Here is a 25360-nt window from a genome sequence, read left to right on the forward strand (position 1 = left end):
GAGGGGAAAGGTGACAAGCTTGTCACCCGCCCCCTGCCGCACAACTACAACACCCAGCATGTCCTTACTGTAAGGCCATGCTGGGGGTTGTAGGGGGGCAGGTGACAAGCTTGTCACCCGCCCCCTGCCGCACAACTACAACTCCCAGCATGACCTTACAGTAAGGACATGCTGTGAGTTGTAGTTGTGCAGCAGGGGACGGGTGACAAGCGTGTCACCTGCCCCCCCCCCCCCCACAACCCCCAGCATGGCCTTACAGTAAGGAAATTCTGGGTGTTGTAGTTGTGGGCAGGTGACAAGCTTGTCACCCACCCCACAACTACAGCTCCCAGCATGGGCATGCTGGGAGTTGTAGTCGTGCAAGCCAGGGAAGCGAGCGGTAATGCGCTCCGCTCCCTGGCTGGGGGTGATAAGAAAATCACTGTAATTTCATATTTCCGGCCGGGTCCTGTGACACAGAACCCGGCTGGAAATTTGAAATACAGCAAAGTCCTCGGTACCGTGGCTGACATAACTCTGCAGCCTCCCGGGACATGTGCAGGAGCAGTCCCTGCCATCTCTCAGCGTGTACCGCAGTGCTGAGGGAGGGCAAGGACGGCTCCTACACATCTCCCTGCCCGGCTGCGGGAGTCCCAGGCGGCTGCAGTGATATCAGCCCGGGCTCCTTATTACGGCGCCGCAGGGAAAATATAAGATGGAGTCCCAGGCGGCTGTAGTGAGGCCAGCCCGGGCTCCTCACAACGGCGCCAAGGGTGTATTATATGACGGAACCCGGGCGGCTGCAGAGTGATGCCAGCCTGGGCTCCTTTTAACATATAGCGGAGCCGCTGAGTTTTTAGTCCCTACTGTCAGATCAAATTTCCCGTCGGGTCCCGTGATTGGCTGCTCAGTTCCGGCCAATCACAGGACCCAGAGGGAAATATGAAATTACAGTCAGGGATATAGAAACTCTGCAGCTCTGTGGTATGTTAAAAGGAGCCCGGGCTGGCATCACTCTGCAGCCGCCCGGGGAACGTCTGATTCTAACCCCACTACCCTAACATAATGACGGGGACACTGATTTACATCCCCCCCTTGTCTCCCACCCGCCTGTCGCACATCTCCTGCCTGCTACCTGCTACAAGACTACAACTCCCAGCATGCCCTCACTGTAAGGGCATGCTGGAAGTTGTAGTTTTGCAACAGGTAGCGGGCAGGAGATGTGCGACAGGCAGGTGGGAGACAAGGGGGGGATGTAAATCAGTGTCCCCGTCATTATGTTAGGGTAGTGGGGTTAGAATCAGATGGAGCCCGGGTGGATGCAGAGTGATGCCAGCCCGGGCTCCTGTGCAAAGTTGTTATATCATATTTCCTGCTGGAGTCGTGACGGCTGCCAGCGGGAAATATTAAAATTTGCTCACCAAAGCCGTTTTGTATGCCAGCTCCGGAGCTAGCTTACATTTACGCTGTTTTGGAGGGATTGTGACTGTGCGACTTTTGCACTTGATAAATCCCTGACCACTGCAAAGTAAAAAATAAAATGTACTTTCGTACGCTCTTTTGTAGCTTTTTGCTTACAGTCAAAAGTCGCACAAAAAATTGCTTAGGTGCTAATGCGCCTTTTTGTGCAACTTTTGTAAGCAAAAAAAGAGCTCTAAATCCCTTGATAAATGTCCCCCTATGTGATTATGGCAAGAACCAATTTATATAGCTTTTTTATGTTCTTTTTTTCTTTTCCCAACAAAATCCTTTTTTTTTTCTTCCTTTTTTGTGTTGCCATGTTACCATTTTTAGCGGGACAAGCTATACTTTTTGTTAAGACCATTTTTTAGAAACATGTAATTTTGCATTATCATGTACTTGATTATTTTATCATGTAATGTATTATTATCATGTAATGATTTATTTTTTTCCATGTTTTGGACCAAAATTAGGGATTATTTTGCTTTTTTGCCGTGTTTTTGTTTTTTTTACGGCAGGATTTATTCACCATGCAGGATAAATAATATTATAGTTTTATAGTACAAGTCAGAACAGAGGTGTTATGTATAGGTTTTTCCTTTTTTTTATTTTTTTGGGAGGTGGTAATACAGGGCTTTATTGGGAATGAGGTATTTATTTATTTATTTTACACTTTAGATATTATTTATTGATATTTTAATATTTTTTATAGGTTGTACTATGCTACCGTACATCTCTACAGTAGCACAGCATAACTTTCAGTAATACACTGACACTCAGCCTGTGAGATCCAGTCCATGTTCTGATCACGGCATCTCTAAGGTTAAAGGAGTTCTCTAAGCTAAAACTTTTAACCCCCGCTGTGCCCAGGCTGTAAAACCTGGGAACAATCCGAGACAACAGTCATTTTGTATGCTGTTAAAAAAAAAAATATTGGAGTGAAAATCACATAAGAATTGTGAAAAAACCATCACACACAGGTAGAGACACTATATTATGAACTACACTAACTTTACAGCCCCTGTAGCATAGTCAAATAAAATAAAAAAATCCTGGAATACCCCTTTCATCTCAGTATACATACACCTGTTATGTGAAGGACTCAGAGTTTGTTAGAGAGCATGACCTGACAAACAGCAGCATGAAAAATTAGGAGCTCACCAAACAGGTCAAGGATAAAGTTGTGGAAAAGTATAAAGTAAGATTAGGTTATTTAAAAAATCCCATGATTTAACCCTATGCCGCTATTGGACATACGTATACATCTCAGCTGCTGACATGTAAACTCAACTGGATGTATGCATAAGTCTTAGCTATCTCCTGCGAAGCTAATGCGCTGCAGGAGAGTGGCGGCAGGACCCAGCTGTCAATCACAGCTACCGAGACCAAGATCCCACTTGTCTCGGCAGCATTAAAGGAGTTCTCCAATTGAAATCTTTTATCCCCCGCTGTGCCCGGGCTGTAAAACTATACATAATAAACTTTCACTTACCTGCCTACGATCCCCCGTTGTTCCGATATTGCCGTCCCGTTCTCCGGTCCCGGTCTCTTCCACTTCCTGCGGGTCGATGACTTCACTCTGCGGTCAGCCTATCAGCGGCCACAGCAATGTCCCGTCGCGGCCGCTGATAGGCTGGACACAGAGTGAAGTCACCGACCCGCAGGAAGAGGAAGCTGACAGGGACCTGAGCACGGGCTCAGGAAAGTTTATTATGTATAGTTTTACAGCCCGGGCACAGCGGGGGATAAAAGATTTCAGTTGGAGAACTCCTTTAATGCTGCCGAGACTAGTGGGATCTTGGTCTCGGTAGCTGTGATTGACAGCTGGGTCCTGCCGCCATTCTCCTGCAGCGCATTAGCTTCGCAGGAGATAGCTAAGACTTATGCATACGTCCAGTTGAGTTTACATGTCAGCCGCTGAGATGTATGCGTATGTCCAATAGCGGCATAGGGTTAATTCATGGGATTTTTTTTATAACCTAATCTTACTTTATACTTTTCCACAAATTTATCCTTGACCTTGTTACGCCGAGCGCTCCGGGTCCCCGCTCCTCCCCGGAGCGCTCGCTTCACTCCCTCCGCTGCAGCGCTCCGGTCACGTCCTCTGACCCGGGGCGCTGCGATCCTGCTGCCAGCCGGGATGCGATTCGCGATGCGGGTAGCGCTCGCTCGCGATGCGCACCCCGGCTCCCCTACCTGACTCGCTCCCCGTCTGTTCTGTCCCGGCGCGCGCGGCCCCGCTCCCTAGGGCGCGCGCGCGCCGGGTCTCTGCGATTTAAAGGGCCACTGCGCCGCTGATTGGCGCAGTGGTTCCAATTAGGGTTTTCACCTGTGCACTTCCCTATATTACCTCACTTCCCTTGCACTCCCTTGCCGGATCTTGTTGCCTTAGTGCCAGTGAAAGCGTTCCTTGTGTGTTCCTTGCCTGTGTTTCCAGACCTTCTGCCGTTGCCCCTGACTACGATCCTTGCTGCCTGCCCCGACCTTCTGCTACGTCCGACCTTGCTTCTGCCTACTCCCTTGTACCGCGCCTATCTTCAGCAGCCAGAGAGGTGAGCCGTTGCTAGTGGATACGACCTGGTCACTACCGCCGCAGCAAGACCATCCCGCTTTGCGGCGGGCTCTGGTGAAAACCAGTAGTGGCTTAGAACCGGTCCACTAGCACGGTCCACGCCAATCCCTCTCTGGCACAGAGGGTCCACTACCTGCCAGCCGGCATCGTGACAGTAGATCCGGCCATGGATCCCGCTGAAGTTCCTCTGCCAGTTGTCGCTGACCTCACCACGGTGGTCGCCCAGCAGTCACAACAGATAGCGCAACAAGGCCAACAGCTGTCTCAACTGACCGTTATGCTACAACAGTTGCTACCACAGCTTCAGCAGTCATCTCCTCCGCCAGCTCCTGCACCTCCTCCGCAGCGAGTGGCCGCTCCTGGGATACGCTTATCCTTGCCGGATAAATTTGATGGGGACTCTAAGTTTTGCCGTGGCTTTCTTTCCCAATGTTCCCTGCATCTGGAGATGATGTCGGACCTGTTTCCCACTGAAAGGTCTAAGGTGGCTTTCGTAGTCAGTCTTCTGTCCGGAAAAGCCCTGTCATGGGCCACACCGCTCTGGGACCGCAATGACCCCGTCACTGCCTCTGTACACTCCTTCTTCTCGGAAATCCGAAGTGTCTTTGAGGAACCTGCCCGAGCCTCTTCTGCTGAGACTGCCCTGTTGAACCTGGTCCAGGGTAATTCTTCCGTTGGCGAGTATGCCGTACAATTCCGTACACTTGCTTCAGAATTGTCCTGGAATAATGAGGCCCTCTGCGCGACCTTCAAAAAAGGCCTATCCAGCAACATTAAAGATGTTCTGGCCGCACGAGAAATTCCTGCTAATCTACATGAACTTATTCACCTAGCCACTCGCATTGACATGCGTTTTTCTGAAAGGCGTCAGGAACTCCGCCAAGATATGGACTCTGTTCGCACGAGGCGTTTCGTCTCCTCGGCTCCTCTCTCCTCTGGTCCCCTGCAATCTGTTCCTGTGCCTCCCGCCGTGGAGGCTATGCAGGTCGACCGGTCTCGCCTGACACCTCAAGAGAGGACACGACGCCGTATGGAGAACCTCTGCCTGTACTGTGCTAGTACCGAACACTTCCTGAGGGATTGTCCTATCCGTCCTCCCCGCCTGGAAAGACGTACGCTGACTCCGCACAAGGGTGAGACAGTCCTTGATGTCTACTCTGCTTCTCCACGTCTTACTGTGCCTGTGCGGATGTCTGCCTCTGCCTTCTCCTTCTCTACAGTGGCCTTCTTGGACTCTGGATCTGCAGGAAATTTTATTTTGGCCTCTCTCGTCAACAGGTTCAACATCCCAGTGACCAGTCTCGCCAGACCCCTCTACATCAATTGTGTAAATAATGAAAGATTGGACTGTACCATACGTTTCCGCACGGAGCCCCTTCTTATGAGCATCGGATCTCATCATGAGAGGATTGAACTTTTGGTCCTCCCCAATTGCACCTCGGAGATTCTCCTTGGACTTCCCTGGCTTCAACTTCATTCCCCAACCCTGGATTGGTCCACTGGGGAGATCAAGAGTTGGGGGTCCTCTTGTTCCAAGAACTGTCTAAAACCGGTTCCCAGTAACCCTTGCCGTAACTCTGTGGTTCCTCCAGTAACCGGTCTCCCTAAGGCCTATATGGACTTCGCGGATGTTTTCTGCAAAAAACAAGCTGAGACTCTACCTCCTCACAGGCCTTATGATTGCCCTATCGACCTCCTCCCGGGTACTACTCCACCCCGGGGCAGAATTTATCCTCTCTCTGCCCCAGAGACTCTTGCCATGTCCGAATACGTCCAGGAGAATCTAAAAAAGGGCTTTATCCGTAAATCCTCCTCTCCTGCCGGAGCCGGATTTTTCTTTGTGTCCAAAAAAGATGGCTCCCTACGTCCTTGCATTGACTACCGCGGTCTTAATAAAATCACGGTTAAGAACCGCTACCCCTTACCCCTCATCTCTGAACTCTTTGATCGCCTCCAAGGTGCCCACATCTTCACTAAATTGGACTTAAGAGGCGCCTATAACCTCATCCGCATCAGAGAGGGGGACGAGTGGAAAACGGCATTTAACACCAGAGATGGACACTTTGAGTATCTGGTCATGCCCTTTGGACTGTGCAATGCCCCTGCCGTCTTCCAAGACTTTGTCAATGAAATTTTTCGTGATCTGTTATACTCCTGTGTTGTGGTATATCTGGACGATATCCTAATTTTTTCTGCCAATCTAGAAGAACACCGCCAGCATGTCCGTATGGTTCTTCAGAGACTTCGTGACAACCAACTCTATGCCAAAATTGAGAAATGTCTGTTTGAATGCCAATCTCTTCCTTTTCTAGGATATTTGGTCTCTGGCCAGGGACTACAGATGGATCCAGACAAACTCTCTGCCGTCTTAAATTGGCCACGCCCCTCCGGACTCCGTGCTATCCAACGCTTTTTGGGGTTCGCCAATTATTACAGGCAATTTATTCCACATTTTTCTACCATTGTGGCTCCTATCGTGGCTTTAACCAAAAAAAATGCTGATCCCAAGTCCTGGCCTCCTCAAGCAGAAGACTCCTTTAAACGACTCAAGTCTGCCTTTTCTTCGGCTCCCGTGCTCTCCAGACCTGACCCTTCCAAACCCTTCCTATTGGAGGTTGATGCCTCCTCAGTAGGAGCTGGAGCTGTTCTTCTACAAAAAAATTCTTCCGGGCATGCTGTCACTTGTGGTTTTTTCTCTAGGACCTTCTCTCCAGCGGAGAGGAACTACTCCATCGGGGATCGAGAGCTTCTAGCCATTAAATTAGCACTTGAGGAATGGAGGCATCTGCTGGAGGGATCAAGATTTCCTGTTATTATCTACACCGACCACAAGAACCTCTCCTACCTCCAGTCGGCCCAACGGTTGAATCCTCGCCAGGCCCGGTGGTCTCTGTTCTTTGCCCGATTTAATTTTGAGATTCACTTTCGTCCTGCCGATAAGAACATTAGGGCCGATGCTCTCTCTCGTTCCTCGGATGCCTCAGAAGTTGATCTCCCTCCGCAACACATCATTCCACCTGACTGCCTGATCTCCACTTCTCCTGCCTCCATCAGGCAGACTCCTCCAGGAAAGACCTTTGTTTCTCCACGCCAACGCCTCGGAATCCTCAAATGGGGTCACTCCTCCCATCTCGCAGGTCATGCAGGCATCAAGAAATCTGTGCAACTCATCTCCCGCTTCTATTGGTGGCCGACTCTGGAGACGGATGTTGGGGACTTTGTGCGAGCCTGCACTATCTGTGCCCGGGATAAGACTCCTCGCCAGAAGCCCGCTGGTTTTCTTCATCCTCTGCCTGTCCCCGAACAGCCTTGGTCTCTGATTGGTATGGATTTTATTACTGATTTACCCCCTTCCCGTGGCAACACCGTTATTTGGGTGGTCGTTGATCGATTCTCCAAAATGGCACATTTCATCCCTCTTCCTGGTCTTCCTTCTGCGCCTCAGTTGGCTAAACAATTTTTTGTACACATTTTTCGTCTTCACGGGTTGCCTACGCAGATTGTCTCGGATAGAGGGGTCCAATTCGTGTCTAAATTCTGGAGAGCTCTCTGTAAACAACTCAAGATTAAATTAAATTTTTCCTCTGCATATCATCCCCAGTCCAATGGACAAGTAGAAAGAATTAACCAGATCCTGGGTGATTATTTGCGACATTTTGTTTCCTCCCGCCAGGATGACTGGGCAGATCTCCTTCCATGGGCCGAATTCTCGTATAACTTCAGGGTCTCTGAATCTTCCTCCAAATCCCCATTTTTCGTGGTGTACGGCCGTCACCCTCTTCCCCCCCTCCCTACCCCCTTGCCCTCTGGTCTGCCCGCTGTGGATGAAATTTCTCGTGACCTTTCCATTATATGGAGAGAGACCCAAAATTCTCTCTTACAGGCTTCTTCACGCATGAAGAGGTTCGCGGATAAGAAAAGAAGAGCTCCCCCCGTTTTTTCCCCTGGAGACAAGGTATGGCTCTCCGCTAAATATGTCCGCTTCCGTGTCCCTAGCTACAAGTTGGGACCACGCTATCTTGGTCCTTTCAAAATTTTGTGTCAAATTAATCCTGTCTCTTATAAACTTCTTCTTCCTCCTTCTCTTCGTATCCCTAATGCCTTTCACGTCTCTCTTCTCAAACCACTCATCCTCAACCGTTTTTCTCCCAAATCTGTTCCTCCCACTCCTGTTTCCGGCTCCTCGGACGTCTTCTCGGTCAAGGAAATTTTGGCTGCCAAAAAGGTCAGAGGGAAAAATTTTTTTTTAGTAGACTGGGAGGGTTGTGGTCCTGAAGAGAGATCCTGGGAACCTGAGGACAACATCCTTGACAAAAGTCTGCTCCTCAGGTTCTCAGGCTCCAAGAAGAGGGGGAGACCCAAGGGGGGGGGTACTGTTACGCCGAGCGCTCCGGGTCCCCGCTCCTCCCCGGAGCGCTCGCTTCACTCCCTCCGCTGCAGCGCTCCGGTCACGTCCTCTGACCCGGGGCGCTGCGATCCTGCTGCCAGCCGGGATGCGATTCGCGATGCGGGTAGCGCTCGCTCGCGATGCGCACCCCGGCTCCCCTACCTGACTCGCTCCCCGTCTGTTCTGTCCCGGCGCGCGCGGCCCCGCTCCCTAGGGCGCGCGTGCGCCGGGTCTCTGCGATTTAAAGGGCCACTGCGCCGCTGATTGGCGCAGTGGTTCCAATTAGGGTTTTCACCTGTGCACTTCCCTATATTACCTCACTTCCCTTGCACTCCCTTGCCGGATCTTGTTGCCTTAGTGCCAGTGAAAGCGTTCCTTGTGTGTTCCTTGCCTGTGTTTCCAGACCTTCTGCCGTTGCCCCTGACTACGATCCTTGCTGCCTGCCCCGACCTTCTGCTACGTCCGACCTTGCTTCTGCCTACTCCCTTGTACCGCGCCTATCTTCAGCAGCCAGAGAGGTGAGCCGTTGCTAGTGGATACGACCTGGTCACTACCGCCGCAGCAAGACCATCCCGCTTTGCGGCGGGCTCTGGTGAAAACCAGTAGTGGCTTAGAACCGGTCCACTAGCACGGTCCACGCCAATCCCTCTCTGGCACAGAGGGTCCACTACCTGCCAGCCGGCATCGTGACAGACCTGTTTGGTGAGCTCCTCATTTTTCATGCTGCTGTTTGTCAGGCCATGCTCTCTAACAAACTCTGAGTCCTTCACATAACAGGTGTATTTATACTGAGATTAAAGGGGTATTCCAGGATTTTTTTTTTATTTGACTATGCTACAGGGGCTGTAAAGTTAGTGTAGTTCATAATATAGTGTCTCTACCTGTGTGTAACGTTTTTTTCACAATTCTTATGTGATTTTCACTCCAATATTTATGTTTAACAGCATACAAAATGACTCTGATTTTTCCCAGGTTGCAATGCAGCAGCCGAGACCTGACTCAATAGTCAGCTGATGACAGGGAGCCTGTCTGATTCAATGGGTGAAGGGATCGCTTGGTGGGAGAGAGATCAATCTGCAACTAATACACCAGCTGTAGGCACCCTGATTGAAAACCACAGGTCTTTTGATGGATGCAGCTCATTTATGTTCCAATGGGTGGGGTGGCTGATGTGTGGGAGGGAGGAAAACTGAATTGTGGGATTTGTAGTAAAAAAAAAAAGAAAAGTCAAATAGGAAATGCCAGTTCACAAAAAGATAGCCACAGTGTTATGGTAATCTCACAACATAGCCATTTAGCCCCAAGACAAGCGCAGATCCTTCCTAAGCATGTCCATTACTGTCGGCCAGGTACGTACTAAAATCACCTTATGGTGGAGAATCCCTTTAAATTGCAGGCAAGTAGACCCCATTTACTAATTGTGTAACTTGCTAATGCAAATTCTGAAGGCAACTGATCGCGCCAGATCTTTGTTAACCCCTTAAGGACCGGGGTTTTTTCCGTTTTTGCATTTTCGTTTTTTGCTCCTTGCCTTTAAAAAATCATAACTCTTTAAATTTTGCACCTAAAAATCCATATGAGGGCTTATTTTTTGCGCCACCAATTCTACATTGTAATGACGTCAGTCATTGTGCCCAAAAATCTACGATGAAACGGAAAATAAAATCATTGTGAGACAAAATTGAAAAAAAAAACGCTGTTTTGTAACTTTTGGGGGCTTCCGTTTCTACATAGTACATTTTTCGGTAAAAATGACACCTGATATTTATTCTGTAGGTCCATACGGTTAAAATGATACCCTACTTATATAGGTTTGATTTTGTATTACTACTGAAAAAAATCATAACTACATGCAGGAAAATTAATACATTTAAAATTGTCATTTCTGACCCCTATAACTTTTTTATTTTTCCGTGCATGGGGCGGTATGAGGGCTAATTTTTTGCGCCGTGATCTGAAGTTTTTAACGGTACCATTTTTGCATTGATAGGACTTATTGATCGCTTTTTATTCATTTTTTCATGATATAAAAAGTGACCAAAAATGCACTATTTTGGACTTTTGAATTTTTTTGCGCGCACGCCATTGACTGTGCAGTTTAATTAACGATATATTTTTTATAATTCAGACATTTCTGCACGCGGCGATACCATATATGTTTATTTTTATTTACACTGTGTTTTTTTATGGGAAAAGGGGGATGATTCAAACTTTTAGTAGGGAAGGGGTTAAATGATATTTATTCACTTTTTTTTCACTTTTTTTTTGCAGTGTTATAGGTCCCATAGGGACCTATAACACTGCACACACTGATCTTTCACATTGATCACTGGTTTCTCATAAGAAACCAGTGATCGATGATTCTGCCGCTTGACTGCTCATGCCTGGATCTCAGGCACTGAGCAGTCATTCGGCGATCGGACCCTCCTGCTGTCCTGTAAGCTGTTCGGGATGTCGCGATTTCACCGCGGCTATATCGAACATCCCACTGAGCTAACCGGCATGGTTTCAGTTTCACTTTAGACGCGGCGTTCAACTTTGAACGCCGCGTCTAAAGGGTTAATAGCGCGCGGCACAGCGATTAATGCCGCGCGCTATTAGCCACGGGTCCCAGCCATTGTTAGAGGCCGGGTCCGACCTGCTATGACGCGGGGCCACGCCGGGAGCGGACACATGACGTTCCACATGACGTGTCCTTAAGGGGTTAAGGGTAAATTCATCGTCACCCAACACTTGACGTCACGCCCCGCCCCCTCAATGCAAGTCTATGGGAAGGGACGTGACGGACCTCCCATAGACTTGCATTGAGGGGGCGGGGCGTGACGTCACACGGGGCGGAGTCGTGACGTCACACTCTTCCGCCATTGTGGTCGGGATCCGAAGCCTCCAGCGTTGCCGGAAGCCATACAGGTGGGTGCTGCATCAGAGATCCCGGGGGTCCCCAGCAGTGGGACCCCCGTGATCTGGCATCTTATCCCCTATCCTTTGGATAGGGGATAAGATGTCTAGGGGCGGAGTACCCCTTTAAATGAATTAGAACCTGAGGTTACACCATGACAAACAGTAGAAAAGTCCGGAGGGGAGGAGAATACTTAAGCAAAGCACCGCACAAGTCACACTGATATCTAATAGGCCTTGTTTCAAGATGCATTGTTTGAAGAATTATGGACAAAGTCACTGCAAGAATAACTTCTCTTTCCCTTGTACCATCGCTGCATTCAGTTTCATTTCTCTGCTGAATAACATCAGTCTGTTTCTAATGGCACTGAGCAGTTTCATTTCTCTCTTCTCTCCTCCTTCTAATGTTTCCAGCATTTTCTTCCCTGAGAATTGCCTGACTATAAAAGCCTGGACACAGCATCACTATCTACATGTACTTGTACAGCTTCTTCTTTACATAGACACAAGACACACAACCTGACAGAATGAGGTAACTACTTTCACATTTTCCTACATGTTTTGTCTATTAACCTGCAAGATCCCTTCTCTATCTGATATGTTAGTAGACCTGTGCTTTATATATATATATATATATATATATATATATATATATATATATATATAGATATATATATATCTATATATATATCTATATATATATATATATATATATATATATTTTATTTTTATTTTTTTTATTTTACTTGGATAATTTAATGTCTCAGCTACAATGTATTTGGAATACATCTTCTTCAGTCTCATTGTATCGATATAATCAGGAAATGTAGATTTGGGCTTGTGGGTTTGTTCAACAAAATATTGTTATGCAATGTGCATGCTTTTACAGGAGCAAATATGTCTTTTTTAGCACAAACTAAATAGCATAAAAGCTAAATTTATGGACATTTGCAGAAATGTTTTGTTTTTCTTTGTTTGTTTTAGCTTATAAATGTTTTTTTTTTGTTTGCCAGGTTTGCAGTACATTTTATAGCAAACCAATGGAGTCTTTCTGAAGTACAAATGGTCCCAAAAAGCCCTAGTCTGGCTCTGTAGATTGAAAAAAAAAAAAAAGATAGCTCTTAAAGAAGCTTATATAGATAAGGATAGGGGATAAGATGTATGATCGCAGGGGTCCAGCCGCTGGGGACCCCCGCAATCTGTCATTGCGCACCCATCTTTTTGAGCTCTCCACGGTGCTGGAGGCTGCAAGTGTGTAGCATGACGACCACGGTGCTGGAGTATTGCAATGTCACGACTCCACCCCCATGTGATGTCACGCCACGCCCCATCGTGATGTCACGCCTCGCCCCCTCAATGCAAGTCTATGGGAGGGGGCGGCCCTGTAGTCGTCACGCTACACACTCGGAGCTCCCCAGCGGCGGGACCCCCGTGATCATACATCTTATCATCTTATCCCTCAAAGGATAGGGGATAAGATGTATGATCGCAGGGGTCCAGCCGCTGGGGACCCCCCGCAATCTGTCATTGCGCACCTCTGCTGGAGGCTACAAGTGTGTGGCATAACAACCACAGGGCCGGAGTATCACGACGTCACGACTCTGCCCCCACGTACAATTGGTGTGTGACAACAACCTTTAGGGGTCGCCCCCCAAGGGGTTAACCCTAAACTAGAAACCCCCCTTAAAACTAAATTTTATTAAGTCATTTAAAATATATGAGCTCCGGTATAGTGATCTAAAAGCACAGCTAGTAGTTGCTTGAATCGTATGTTAGCACCCTGTAACTTCTTGGGTAATGATATTGTGCTTTTATAGCACTAATCTGCGGATGCCACTGTATAGATAGAGAAGCACTGTAAGCTGCTAGTTAAAATATGAATAGCCCTCCGCTGCCCGACGTTTCGTTGGATGAACCAACTTTATCAAGGTACAGAGGCTAATTGATAAAGTTTGATAAAGTTGGTTCATCCAACGAAACGTCGGGCAGCGGAGGGCTATTCATATTTTAACTAGCAGCTTACAGTGCTTCTCTATCTATACAGTGGCATCCGCAGATTAGTGCTATAAAAGCACAATATCATTACCCAAGAAGTTACAGGGTGCTAACATACGATTCAAGCAACTACTAGCTGTGCTTTTAGATCACTATACCGGAGCTCATATATTTTAAATGACTTAATAAAATTTAGTTTTAAGGGGGGTTTCTAGTTTAGGGTTAACCCTTTGGGGGCGACCCCTAAAGGTTGTTGTCACATATAATTTGCCCTGGAATCCCTGGGGAATTTTGTTGTTGTGCACGTACAATTGGTGACGCAAAAAAACAAGCCCTTATGTGGGTCTGTAGGTGCAAAATTGAAAGTGTTATGGTTTTTAGAAGGAGAGGAGTAAAAAAATAAAAGTGCAAAAACGAAAAGTGGCCTTATCATTAACCCCTTCCCTCTTTGGCGATTTTTCATTTTTGCACTTTATTTTTTTCCTCCTCACCTTTTAAAAATCATAACATTTTCAATTTTACTTTGTAAAACTATTAGTAATTTCACCACAAAATCTACGGAGAAACCAGAAAAAAAATATTTGTGAGGCAAAATTGAAGAAAAAAAATAATAATTTTTAGCAGCTTCCATTTCTACGCAGTGCAGTTTTCAGTAAAAATTGCACCCTATATTTATTATGTAAGTCCATATGGTCACAAGGATAGCCAATTTATGTAGGTTTGATTTTATTTTAATACAAAAAAAATCATAACTACATGCACAAAAATTTATATGTTGAAAAATGTCCTCTTCGGACCCCTATAACTTTTTTATTTTTCTGTATAAGGGGCAGTATGAAAGCTCATTTTTTGCGAGGTGATCAGAAGTTTTTATTGGTACATTTTTTGTTTTGATCGGACTTTTTGATCCCTCTTTATAAATTTTTTTATGGTATAAAAAGTGACCAAAAATACGCTATTTTGGAATTTGGAATTTTTTTACGTGTACGCCATTGAACGTGCGGTTTAATTAATTATATATTTTTTAAGTTTGGGCATTTATGCACACGGTGATACCACATATGTTTATTTATACTTTTATTTACAGGTTTTTTTTAAATGGGAAAAGGGGGGGGGTTAAATCAAATTTATTAACTTTTATTTTTTTACACTTTCTTTTGCAATTTTATAACCCCCATAGGGGGCAATAACAATGCACACACTGATCTCTTACATTGTTCACTGCCATGCAAAAGCATGACATTGATCAGTGTTTTATCGCCACTCGACTGCTCCTGCCTGGATCTCAGACACAGAACAGTCATTCGGCGATCGGATTGCGAGGAGGCAGGTAGGGACCCTCCTTCGCGTCCTGCAAGCTGTTCGGAACACAGCAATTTCACTGCGACGGTCCCGAACAGCACCACTGAGCTTACCGGCAATTTTTAATTTCGTTTTAAAGGTTAATGCTGGACACCAGCCTGATCGGTGATATCCGGCATTAGCCGTGGGTCCCGATTGCTTATAGCAACCGGGACCCACCGGGTATGATGCGCGCTTACCTTCTCAGTGCACGTCATACCTCGGGAGCCGCAAATGGACATGAATGTACGTCCATTTGCGGCAAGGGGTTAAGGTCAAAATGGGCTCTGTCCCAAGGGGTTAAAGGGGGCCATTATTTACCTCATGCATTATGCAGTATCTACATACATTTTTAATAGAACTTTTTAAATAATTCTAAAAACACAATGCAAACCAAAAAAATACATTTCTACAATGCCAACATGATAAAATTCAAAAATGCATTAAAGAAAAAAAAAAAAAAAAACTACACATAAACAGGCACTGTAATCTCCATCAGGAGTAACACACATGACATTAGTCCATAAACCTTGGGCCAAATCTTCAGTGTTTATTTTTCTTGGCCCACTCTTAACTCATGTGTCTTAGGCCCCTTTCACACTATGACTAAATTTAGAAAGTTAATTTGTTTTCCCTTAGTCTCCTCAGCAGCACAATGTGGGGTGTGTCTCCACCCCTGTGAGCAAATGGGACCTGGGATTTTTTAATGATTTAAATAAAAAAATACCCCGGGACCTCCCCCCCCCTCCCCTGGTATAAAGCACCAGGATCGCACTAGAACAGTGAGTAGATTATAAAGCAAAAAGAAAATAAGGGAGGGAAGCTTGTGCTGCTGAGGAGACTAAGGGAAAACAAATTAACTTTCTAAATTTAGTCTTCCCTAGCGTCCCTCAGCAGCACAATGTGGGGATCTAGCAAGAATCACCCCTAGGGAGGGTTTTCCTGCATAGCAGTTTGTATAATAGACTTAGCGAAAGTAGTTTCGCTAGACAAAAAGGTATCCACTCTATAATGTTTTAGAAAAGTGAGTGGAGAGTTCCAGGTTGCGGACTGGCAGATATGTTCCAAGGGAACAGAATTACGCTCTGCCCAAGAGGCAGAAACAGATCTCGTAGAGTGCGCTCTGGTGAACTCTGGTGAAGTTAACCCTCTAGAGGTAAACATAAATTTATGCATTCGCATATCCATCTTGAAATGGATGGTTTAGATGCCTTGGCACCTTTCTTTACACCCTGGAATAAAATGAGGAGATTCTCCGCTTTCCTGAATGGTTTGGTTCTATCTAGATAGACCCTTAGGCATCCTACCAGATCCAGGGAGGTAAGGTCCTTCTGGGAAGATTCAGAGTCAGGAAACTTTGGGAGACAGATAACCTGGTTAATATTTGCGAAGGAGGGGACCTTAGGCAAAAAAGAATGTAGGAATCTCAGAAGGACTCTGTCCTGCAAGAAAACTATGTAAGGTTCTGCTTGAAGTTCACCAACTCTCTTGGCGGTGGTGACAGCTAGAAGTAGCACCACCTTAAGAGTGAGGAACCTAAGTTACACTTCCTCTAAAGGTTCAAACGGTTGAACACACAATTGTTGCAAGACCAACGCCAGATCCCAGGGTGTCACTGGTTTCACCGCTCTAGGACGAATTCTAGTGATGGCCTTGATAAATGACCTTATCACTGGTTCCTGAAACAGTCGTCTTTGTAAGGTCGCCGACAGTGCGGCTAGTTGGACCTTGATGGAATTTGGAGAGAGACCTTTGTCAAATCCATCCTGTAAAAATTCGAGAAATGATGGAGTGGATGGAGAAGAAGCATTGATCTTCTTGGTGACACACCAGGAGATAAAAATCCTTTTGATTCTAGCATAGGCCTTGTTGGTTGCCTCACTCCTAGAGTGAGATAGTGTTTCAAGGATGCGGTCCGAAAACCCTCTGGCTTTTAATAAGGACCTATCAACTTCCATGCTGTCAGATTGAGCGTCTTGAGATTGTGGCAGAATTGAGTGCCCTGAGACACAAGATTCTGCCTGACAGGAAGTTTCCAGTATATTCCCTTGCTCATCTGAATGAGCTGGGAGAACCAGGATCTTTTTGGCCAAAAGGGAATGATGGCAATCACCGAGGCCTGATCCTGCCTGATCTTCATTAATACCCTGGGTATCATCGAGATAGGAGGGAATATGTAGGCCAGTTTGAAATTCCATGGAATCGACATTGCATCCAGATAAAGAGGTTTGTCCATCTGGTAAAGGGAGCAGAACTTGTTTAGTTTGCGATTGGATCTTGTGGCCATAAGATCTATTTCCGGGAGACCCCAGCGGTCTATGAGCTGTAGGAATATATCCTTGTCTAGAGTCCATTCTCCCGGTACCGTAAGACCTCTGCTTGGACGGTCTGCTATGATATTGTGTACTCCCCTTATGTGGACTGCGGAGAGCCTGAGAACTCGAGTCTCGGCCCATCGAAAGATCTTTGCCACCTCCTGGAGCAGTGGAAGTGATCTTGTCCCTCCCTGCTTGTTTATGTAGTAAACAGCCGACATGTTGTCCGTCCTTATTTTGACGGCTTGTCCCAGGAGAGAGGGGGCGAAGTGGAGAAAGGCATAATATATTGCCCTTAGTTCCTTTATATTGGAAGAAAGAGGAAGTTCTTCTGTACTCCACCAGCCATTCACCTTTCTCCTTAGCAGGTGGGCTCCCCATCCTGACCCTGAGGCGTCTGTCATTAGGATTGACCACTGAGGTTCTACCAGGGACATTCCGTCCTGGGGGTTCGCCCACCAGTTTAGAGATCTGCGGACTGTGGGAGAAAGTTTTAGACACCTCTCTAGAGAGGAACTCCTCCTGTCCCAGGCCTGGAGAACCTCTGTCTGGAGAGGTCTCATGTGCCAGAGTGCCCAAGGGACAGCTTCTACTGTGGAGGATAGGAGTCCTAGGAATCTCATGAGAGTCCTCAGTGACGCTTTGCGGGGGACTCGAAGGAATTGATATCCCCTGGATATCCTGTCCTTCCGTGCTGGAGACAGATAGATTCTCATGTTGTGGGAATCCAAGTAGAACCCTAAAAAGGTTATTTCCTTTGTGGGGAATAGTCTGGATTTCTGAAGATTCTCTATCCAACCTAAACTGTGGAGTAAGTCTAGTGTGGTGGTGATGTGATGGCTGAGCTCCTCCTGAGTTTTTGCTAGAAAAAGCCAATCGTCTAAATAAGGTATGATTCTGATGCCCTGTATTCTGAGAATCGCCATCATGGATGAAACCACCTTTGTGAATACGAACGGGGCTGGGGAAATGCCAAATGGCAGAACCTTGAACTGGAGATGATGGAGGATTCCCTTGATAAAGACAGCAATTCTTAGGAATTTCCTGTGCCCTGGAAATATGGGAATGTGAAAATAGGCGTCTTTTAGGTCTAATGACGCCATGTAATCGTCTCTCAGAATGAGGGATTTTACTGATCTTATAGTCTCCATCCGAAATTTCTTCTTGACTATAAATTGATTGAGAAACCTGAGGTCTACTATAAGCCTCCATTTTCTTCCAGGCTTGGGTACTAGGAACACTGGGGAATAGACCCCCATGCCCCTCTCGTGTATGGGAACAGGTTCTACCGCAGAACTTGAGATAAGCTCTAGGATGGCTTCCTCTAAAGCCTCCTGTTTTGCAGAAGCTAGAGAGGGGGATATTAGACACCTCTCTGGAGGGAGACACGTTAGGGGAAGGAAATAACCCTTCTCCACTACATTTATGACCCAAACATCTTTTATTAGAGTTTTCCAAGCCCTGAGAAAAAAATGAAGGCGCCCGCCTACAGGTAGACTTCTCGCGTCAGAATTCTGGCTTCTTAGAGCCTCTGGCTCTAGATGATCCCTTCCTTGTGGATCCTGATCCTCTGCCACGTCCAGAACCTCTATATTGCCTGTTACCTTGTGGAGATCGATCTCTCCTGGGTTGATTATAGCGCCTGCGAAAGGACTTCTCTGATAAAGGAAGGTTCTTCCCCTTCTTATTGGAGAGCTCCTCCATAATGGTGTCAAGTTCAGGACCAAATAATTTAGCCATATTGAACTCCAGATTACCAAGAATGTACTTGGAATTACTGTCTCCAGGCCATGGTCTTAACCAAAGAGCCCTCCTAGCAGCTGAAGATAGGGCCATGTTTCTAGAAGCTAACTTCACCTGTTGACAATTTGAGTCATATAGGTAGTCCATACCTAGGTTAACATATTTAAAGGACCTAAGTAAGTCCTGTCTACTGACCCCAGAGTCTATGTCATCCTGTATTCTTGAAAGCCAAGATCTCATAGCTCTTATGACCTCAAAGGAGGCATTCCCTACAGCACACTGGCTGGAAGATGCTGTATACGATCTTCTGAGAGTGACCTCCATGCGTCGGTCCATGGGATCCTTGAGACTAGAACCATCATCAGATGGGATAATGGTTCTCTTAGAAAGTTTGGCGATGGCGTAATCCACCTTTGGTGGGTTGACCCAATCCTTAGATCTTTCTTGATCCATGGGGTAAAGAGTTTTAAACCTTTTATTTATAACAGGTGCCTTCTCTGGGTTGATCCATTCTGCTTTCATTAAGTCTAGGACCGTGTCCTCAATCGGGAAAACTCTAGGCCCCTTGGAGGTAGAAGGAGCGTCCTCGCGGGTGGCTGGTGCATTCTCTGCTTGCACAGCTCTGATAAATTTCGGAAACTTCTCCATAGGGAAAAATACTTTCCCCTGTAGCTCCTCTTCCTCTGAACTAGATGATTTTGTCTCATCTATAACCCTGAATTCTTCATCAGAGTGTACAACTACAGGCCTATCGCTTAGTCTGGGCTTCTTCTTAGGAGGAGGAGCAGTGGATAATGAATCCTTCAATTCTTTGATGGAAGAAAAAACGAAATCCTTAACCCAGCAGAACATGTCCTGCATAGAAGGCTCAGTGTCTGGTGGTAACCTGGGGCGACAGGTGGAACAAATAGGATAATCGTATCCTTCTGGAAGGGGAGTCTTGCATGAGTTACACTCCAAATGCTTCCTCTTGTGGGAGGATTTCCCATGGGTCTCCCTGCGCCCTCCTGAACCTCCTGAATCCATAGAAGACATCTAAGAGGTAAGAGAAAGGATTTAAAATGTAAGGAAAAAAAAAATCAACTCGCAAGTATAAATGGACTCCTCCTATCAGGGCAGTAAGAATACCTATTTCTCAGGTATATTAAGTGTGGAAACAACCCACCGAATAGGGTAAACGTCTAGTAGCTTTCAGACAATAGTCTTCTGGCTCCAAGAGACCAGAGCCAGGCTAGGGGGCGTTTAAATAGCTGCAAATTGCGCCAAAAAATATAAGCCCCTCCCACTTCCGGGTCCTGTGCCCGGAAACTTAATAATAAATCAAATCTCTTACCTCAACTCTAGGAAACCTTTACCTAACCATATCACCTAAGCACCCTTGATCTCTAACATATTTGGGCTCCCCCTAATAAGAACCGACTCTATACTGCTCTGTACGGATCCGCCGGAAGTGACGTCCCGCAATCCTCGGGCTACAGGAAAATGGCGCCGAAACCGGAAGTGCGGCTAGCGTGGGGTCCGCGAATCCTCCCGGACCCAGGAAAGATGGCGGCGTGCAGCAAACCGGCGGATCACCTGCAAGAAAGGAAAAGAGAAAAGGGAAAGTAGGTAGGGGGAGCGTGGACGCCCATGCTCACACTAGGACAGACAAAAAACTCACTGTTCTAGTGCGATCCTGGTGCTTTATAACAGGGGGGGGGGGAGGCCTCGGGGTATTTTTTTATTTAAATCATTAAAAAATCCCAGGTCCCATTTGCTCACAGGGGCGGAGACACACCCCACATTGTGCTGCTGAGGGACGCTAGGGAAAAAATCACTTCCGTTACTTGCGCTCGTTATGAAATTGGCAGATATACGGCCGGTACTAAATCACTAACGGCCGTTAGAAAATCCCATTATAGTCTATGGGATTTTTCTAATAGCCGTTTTAACCCGTTATTTATAATGGACGTTATTTTGTGACGGGCGAATGAACGGGAGAAATAGTGCATGCACTAATTCTCCCGTTACTATTGTCCGTCACAAAATAACGGCCGTTATTAATAACGGGTTAAAACGACTATTAGAAAAATCCCATAGACTATAATGGGATTTTCGAACGGCCGTTAGTGATTTAGTACCGGCCGTATATCTTCCGATTTCATAACGGGCATATGTAACGGAAGTGTTTTAATAGTGTGAAAGGGACCTTAAAAAAATATGCATAAAAAATATTGTATGGCCAAAATACTAATTTTCCTAATAATTGAGCACACTGAGTATATTTCCTTTTTCAAGGGTGTAGCACCAAGACTCCAGTCTGCACTAGTGCCTCTGTTTACTTTACGTTGATGATGCGCTCTCCCTGCTCTAATGATGGTATTTTGAACCTACTGTAGCCTTAGTGATCGTTCTCAGTGATTGGCCATCTTGGGTTCAAAATGTCATCAGCCGAGAGACAGGGGCAGGCAAGAGTGCTGGTGCTAAACAGGGAGAGGTGAGTATGATATAATTTGTTTCTCTATACACAAAGCATGTTGTAGTCTGTTTCTTAATTTAATCAGAATGTCCCTGAAAGGCTGTGACTGTAAAACCAATGCATTCCATGCCCATGTCTATGAGTTCAGTGACATCTATGGATAAGGACTGGTATGCAGCAGATATGGGAATATTCTCTAGAACAGCAATTTCAATATGTGAAGTATACAAGGTATGAAATGATGGTGCCATTGCTATAAAAGACGTGGAAAGGGTTATCAAAACCCTACAATGTAGCAGAAATGTCATATTTTATGGAAAATCGCTACATGTCCACAGCAGATTTTATCTTTTGACTGCATAGTTTGGAATATGCTGCAAATCTGCAGCTTAAAGGGGTACTCCGCCCCTAGACATCTTATCCCCTATCCAAAGGATAGGTGATAAGATGTCAGATCGCCGGGGTCCCGCTGCTGGGGACCCCCTGGATCTACCATTCAGCACTCACCTGTAGCGGCTTCCAGAACCGCTGGAGGTCCTCAGTCTGAGTCCATCTCGACCACAGGGACGGAAGATCGTGACATCATGACTCCGCCCCCGTGTGACGTCACACCCCGCCCCTCAATGCAAGTCTATGGGAGGGGGTGTGACAGCACTCAATGAAATAGACATAGTACTATATATGCGATGGCCTATGTAAGTATCCCATATAATATAAAATACATTTTTATGGGCAAATGTTACCACTTTTATTTTTATTAATTTCTAATACCAATACTTCTTTTCTGTCACAGTGGGTCATCTAAGGAGGCATTGAAGCTGCATTTACTACAACTGAAATGTCACTTCACATGGAAACTTCTTTTGAAGGACACAGACCCTGATGAAATAGAAAAAAGACTGTATGACCAGCTGACTTTTCTTGTCACCAAGAACAAATACATGGTATACAATCTACTGGCCTATGTGATGCATCTGAAAGGTGACTACACAAAAGCGATTGAAAATTTAGAGAAAGCTGAAGAAATGACTAAAGAGAACAATCTGGATGAAACTGATCACAGATATTTGGTGACATATGGAAATTATGCTTGGGTGTTCTACTACTTAAACCAGTATGAAGAGTCTCAAAAATATATAGAAAAAGTAAAGCAGATTTCTAAGGAACTAAAAGATAAACCAGACGTGGCGGAGATCTATGGTGAAAAAGCCTGGTCACTGCTAAAACTTTGTGGCCAATATTATGAAGAAGCAAAACAATGTTTTGAGAAGGCTTTGGAGCTCGAGCCAGAAGATCCTGAGTGGAACAGTGGATATGCAACCGTGGTCTATAGACTGGAAGGCTTCAATGGCAGAAAATGTCCAGATTCAGAATGTAAATCACTAGATCTATTGACACGTGCCGTCGAGAAGAATCCAAATGATGCTGTGGTGAAGGCACTACTTGCTTTAAAGCTGCAAGATCTCAACAGAAATGATGAAGGAAAAACATATATCAAAGAAGCCATAGAACAAGCCCCAAACCTTCCATATGTGCTCCGTTATGTAGCAAAGTTTTATAGAAGAGCTGGGATGCTGGATGAGTGCCTGAAAGTCATGAAAATTGCATTAGAACTCATGCCAACTTCTGGATTTCTACATCACCAAATTGGACTATGTTACAGGAATAAGTATTTCAATTACAAAAAGGAGTCTGGAAACAGAAACATTTATAACAGAGAAATGGACAGAGAATCAAATGTCCTCATCCAAAATGCCATCTTTCATTTTGAAAAGGTGCTGGAGTACAAGAAAACATTTGTGCATGCACATATAGACTTAGCTACTATGTATTGTGAAGCAAAGGAATATCAGAAAGCAGAAGATACATTTCAAGCAGTTTTGGCATTCACCAATCTTATAGAAGAGGAGAAGCAGCAAATCTATTTCAATTATGGCAATTTCAAAGAACATCACATGAGATCTGAATCTGAGGCCATCTACTACTATAAAGAGAGTCTGCCGATTGCTATACTCCAGAAAGAGAGAGAAATGTGTGAAAAGGCTCTAAAAAGAATTTCTTCAAGGAAGATTAGGAGGAATAGTCATGATGCTGAGGGTTTTGCTCTGCTTGGCTTTGTCCACAAAACTAATGGGGAAAGAGAGGATGCAATTGATTGTTATGAAAAAGCCTTAAAATATGATCCGTACAATGAGGAATATGTGAGTGAACTTTGTGAGCTGAAGTTGATGATATGAAAAAGAAAGTGAAGTTAACAGGAAATTTTGTGTTTTAAAGCTTACCCTTTTCGCATAAATCATTTCTCCCTCAGTATTTCAGTGAAACAGAATGAAGAGGAGAAAGAATGGGGGAGAGGAGATGATAATTCAGTGCTCACAAGATAATAAAAGTTCAACTCAACACTCCTGGCTGAACTATATATATTATATATATTACATAATGAAAATTATTATATGTGGTGTGAAGGTTTTTTGAGCTAAGATTCCTCTTTATTGATTATTTGTTAATCATTTCATTCAATATATTGTAGCTACATCCACAAATGTATAAAATCATTGTTTACAGAAACAAGTATATTCTTTTTTCACACAACACATTATGATATCGCAATATATTGTCTTCCTCAGCATTATTGCCAATATAACAATAGAAAAAATGATAACAACTTTATTGGAACAACAAGGTTACATGATAAAAGCAATATTTAAAGGAAGAAAGGGCACAGAGAACAGCAAAGCCGGGACAGTACCACAAATGATGCAACATTTTTTAACTATTACAACAAGTAAGGGAGGAGGTAGACGTGTAGCAGGTAAATAGTACATTATTGAATGGTTAAAAGCTTGAGTCCAACTGAAGGCCAAAGGAAGCATGTGCATAAGGTATAGCACAGATAAAGTTAGGAAGGGCCACACAAAGGATCGCTAGCGACTGTTTATGCGGATATTTACTGCAGTAAGCCTTTGGCCCCACTTCCCCTATTACACAGTAAGATGTGTGGCCTATGGCAGATAATGTTTTGATGGGTTAAACCGGGTTAAAACGGGTTAACACCCAATCTGCTTTTGATCATGACCCCATTTAACAGGGTAATAGCGACCTGTAATGTAATAAGGTCCTAAGGGATATGCCCACCCTACAATCTATGCTGTTATTTCTATGCTACTGAATAATTTGTAACCAAGCACCATTGCAGTCCATGCTTAACTGTTGTAATGCTTAAACTCCACACAAGTCTCTTTTTTAACTATGTATCAAAAAGGACGTAGCATATGGCTATGACAAGCTATGACATTTGAGCTCCGACTTTCAAAGTACTAGGATTAAAATACTTGACACTCTAACACCCTATTGGAAACTAAGGATCCCAGAGACACTCCAGTAGTTGCACTTAGAGTAAGTCATTACGTACAAACATTTCAGTAGGTGCAGTAGATTTAATAGTAAATATCATTTACCTTAGTGATTATGTGTCCTGGCATTAATATTGATTATCCTTTTTCTACATAGCTATTTATATACATATATTTTTATTTTTGTTGTATGTCAAGTCATGACAAAATATAACTAATGAAATAGTTAGAAAGCATTTATTTATAATATAGCCTGCTATTAGGCCATATATGTTTTTTTAAGGTAACAAATGTGTGTTCTGCCTAAAAAAATAAGTGAGTGTCCAACAGAATGGAATGCAGTAATCATAATAGCATAAAGCCCAATGTATCCTTCATGTACTGCTATAGGATGTATTAAGATCTATGTAAAGTAATATAATTACATCTTCACCTATGTCAGTAGATGATGTTTATAAAATGTTAATAAAGCTTCTTTTGATGCCTAACATGGTTTCTACATTGTTTCTATTTTCCACAATAATGGAACTCATGAAGATTTGTTAACCCCTTTACTCCTTAGCCTGTTTTGACCTTAATGACCAAGGCAAATTTTTTAATCTGACATGTGTCTCCTTATTTGGTAATAACTTTGGACTGCGTTTTACTTGTGAAAGCGATTCTGAGATAGTTTTTTCATGACATATTGTACTTTACATTAGTAGTAAATTTTGATTGATATATTCAGCGGTTTTTGGAAAAAAACTCAAAAATTGAGCGAAAAAAAAAAAAAATTAGCAACTTTTTAAATTTGTAATTTTCTGCTTGAACAACAGTCATTTCACACCAAATGAATGATGAACTCACATCTACAGTATG

General features: G+C 44.8%; 1 protein-coding gene across 1 annotated transcript; it reads left to right on the forward strand.

Moving 5' to 3' along the window:
* Positions 1–11552: 11552 nt before the first annotated feature.
* Positions 11553–24984, forward strand: LOC130282157 (interferon-induced protein with tetratricopeptide repeats 5-like). Its single transcript, XM_056530121.1, has 2 exons — positions 11553–11829; positions 21943–24984. The coding sequence occupies exons 1-2, from the start codon at positions 11825–11827 to the stop codon at positions 23384–23386; spliced, it is 1449 nt and encodes a 482-aa protein (XP_056386096.1). The 5' UTR covers positions 11553–11824; the 3' UTR covers positions 23387–24984.
* Positions 24985–25360: the final 376 nt, after the last annotated feature.

The sequence above is a fragment of the Hyla sarda genome, chromosome 7 (genome assembly GCF_029499605.1).
Source record: "Hyla sarda isolate aHylSar1 chromosome 7, aHylSar1.hap1, whole genome shotgun sequence".
Classification (NCBI taxonomy): domain Eukaryota; kingdom Metazoa; phylum Chordata; class Amphibia; order Anura; family Hylidae; genus Hyla; species Hyla sarda.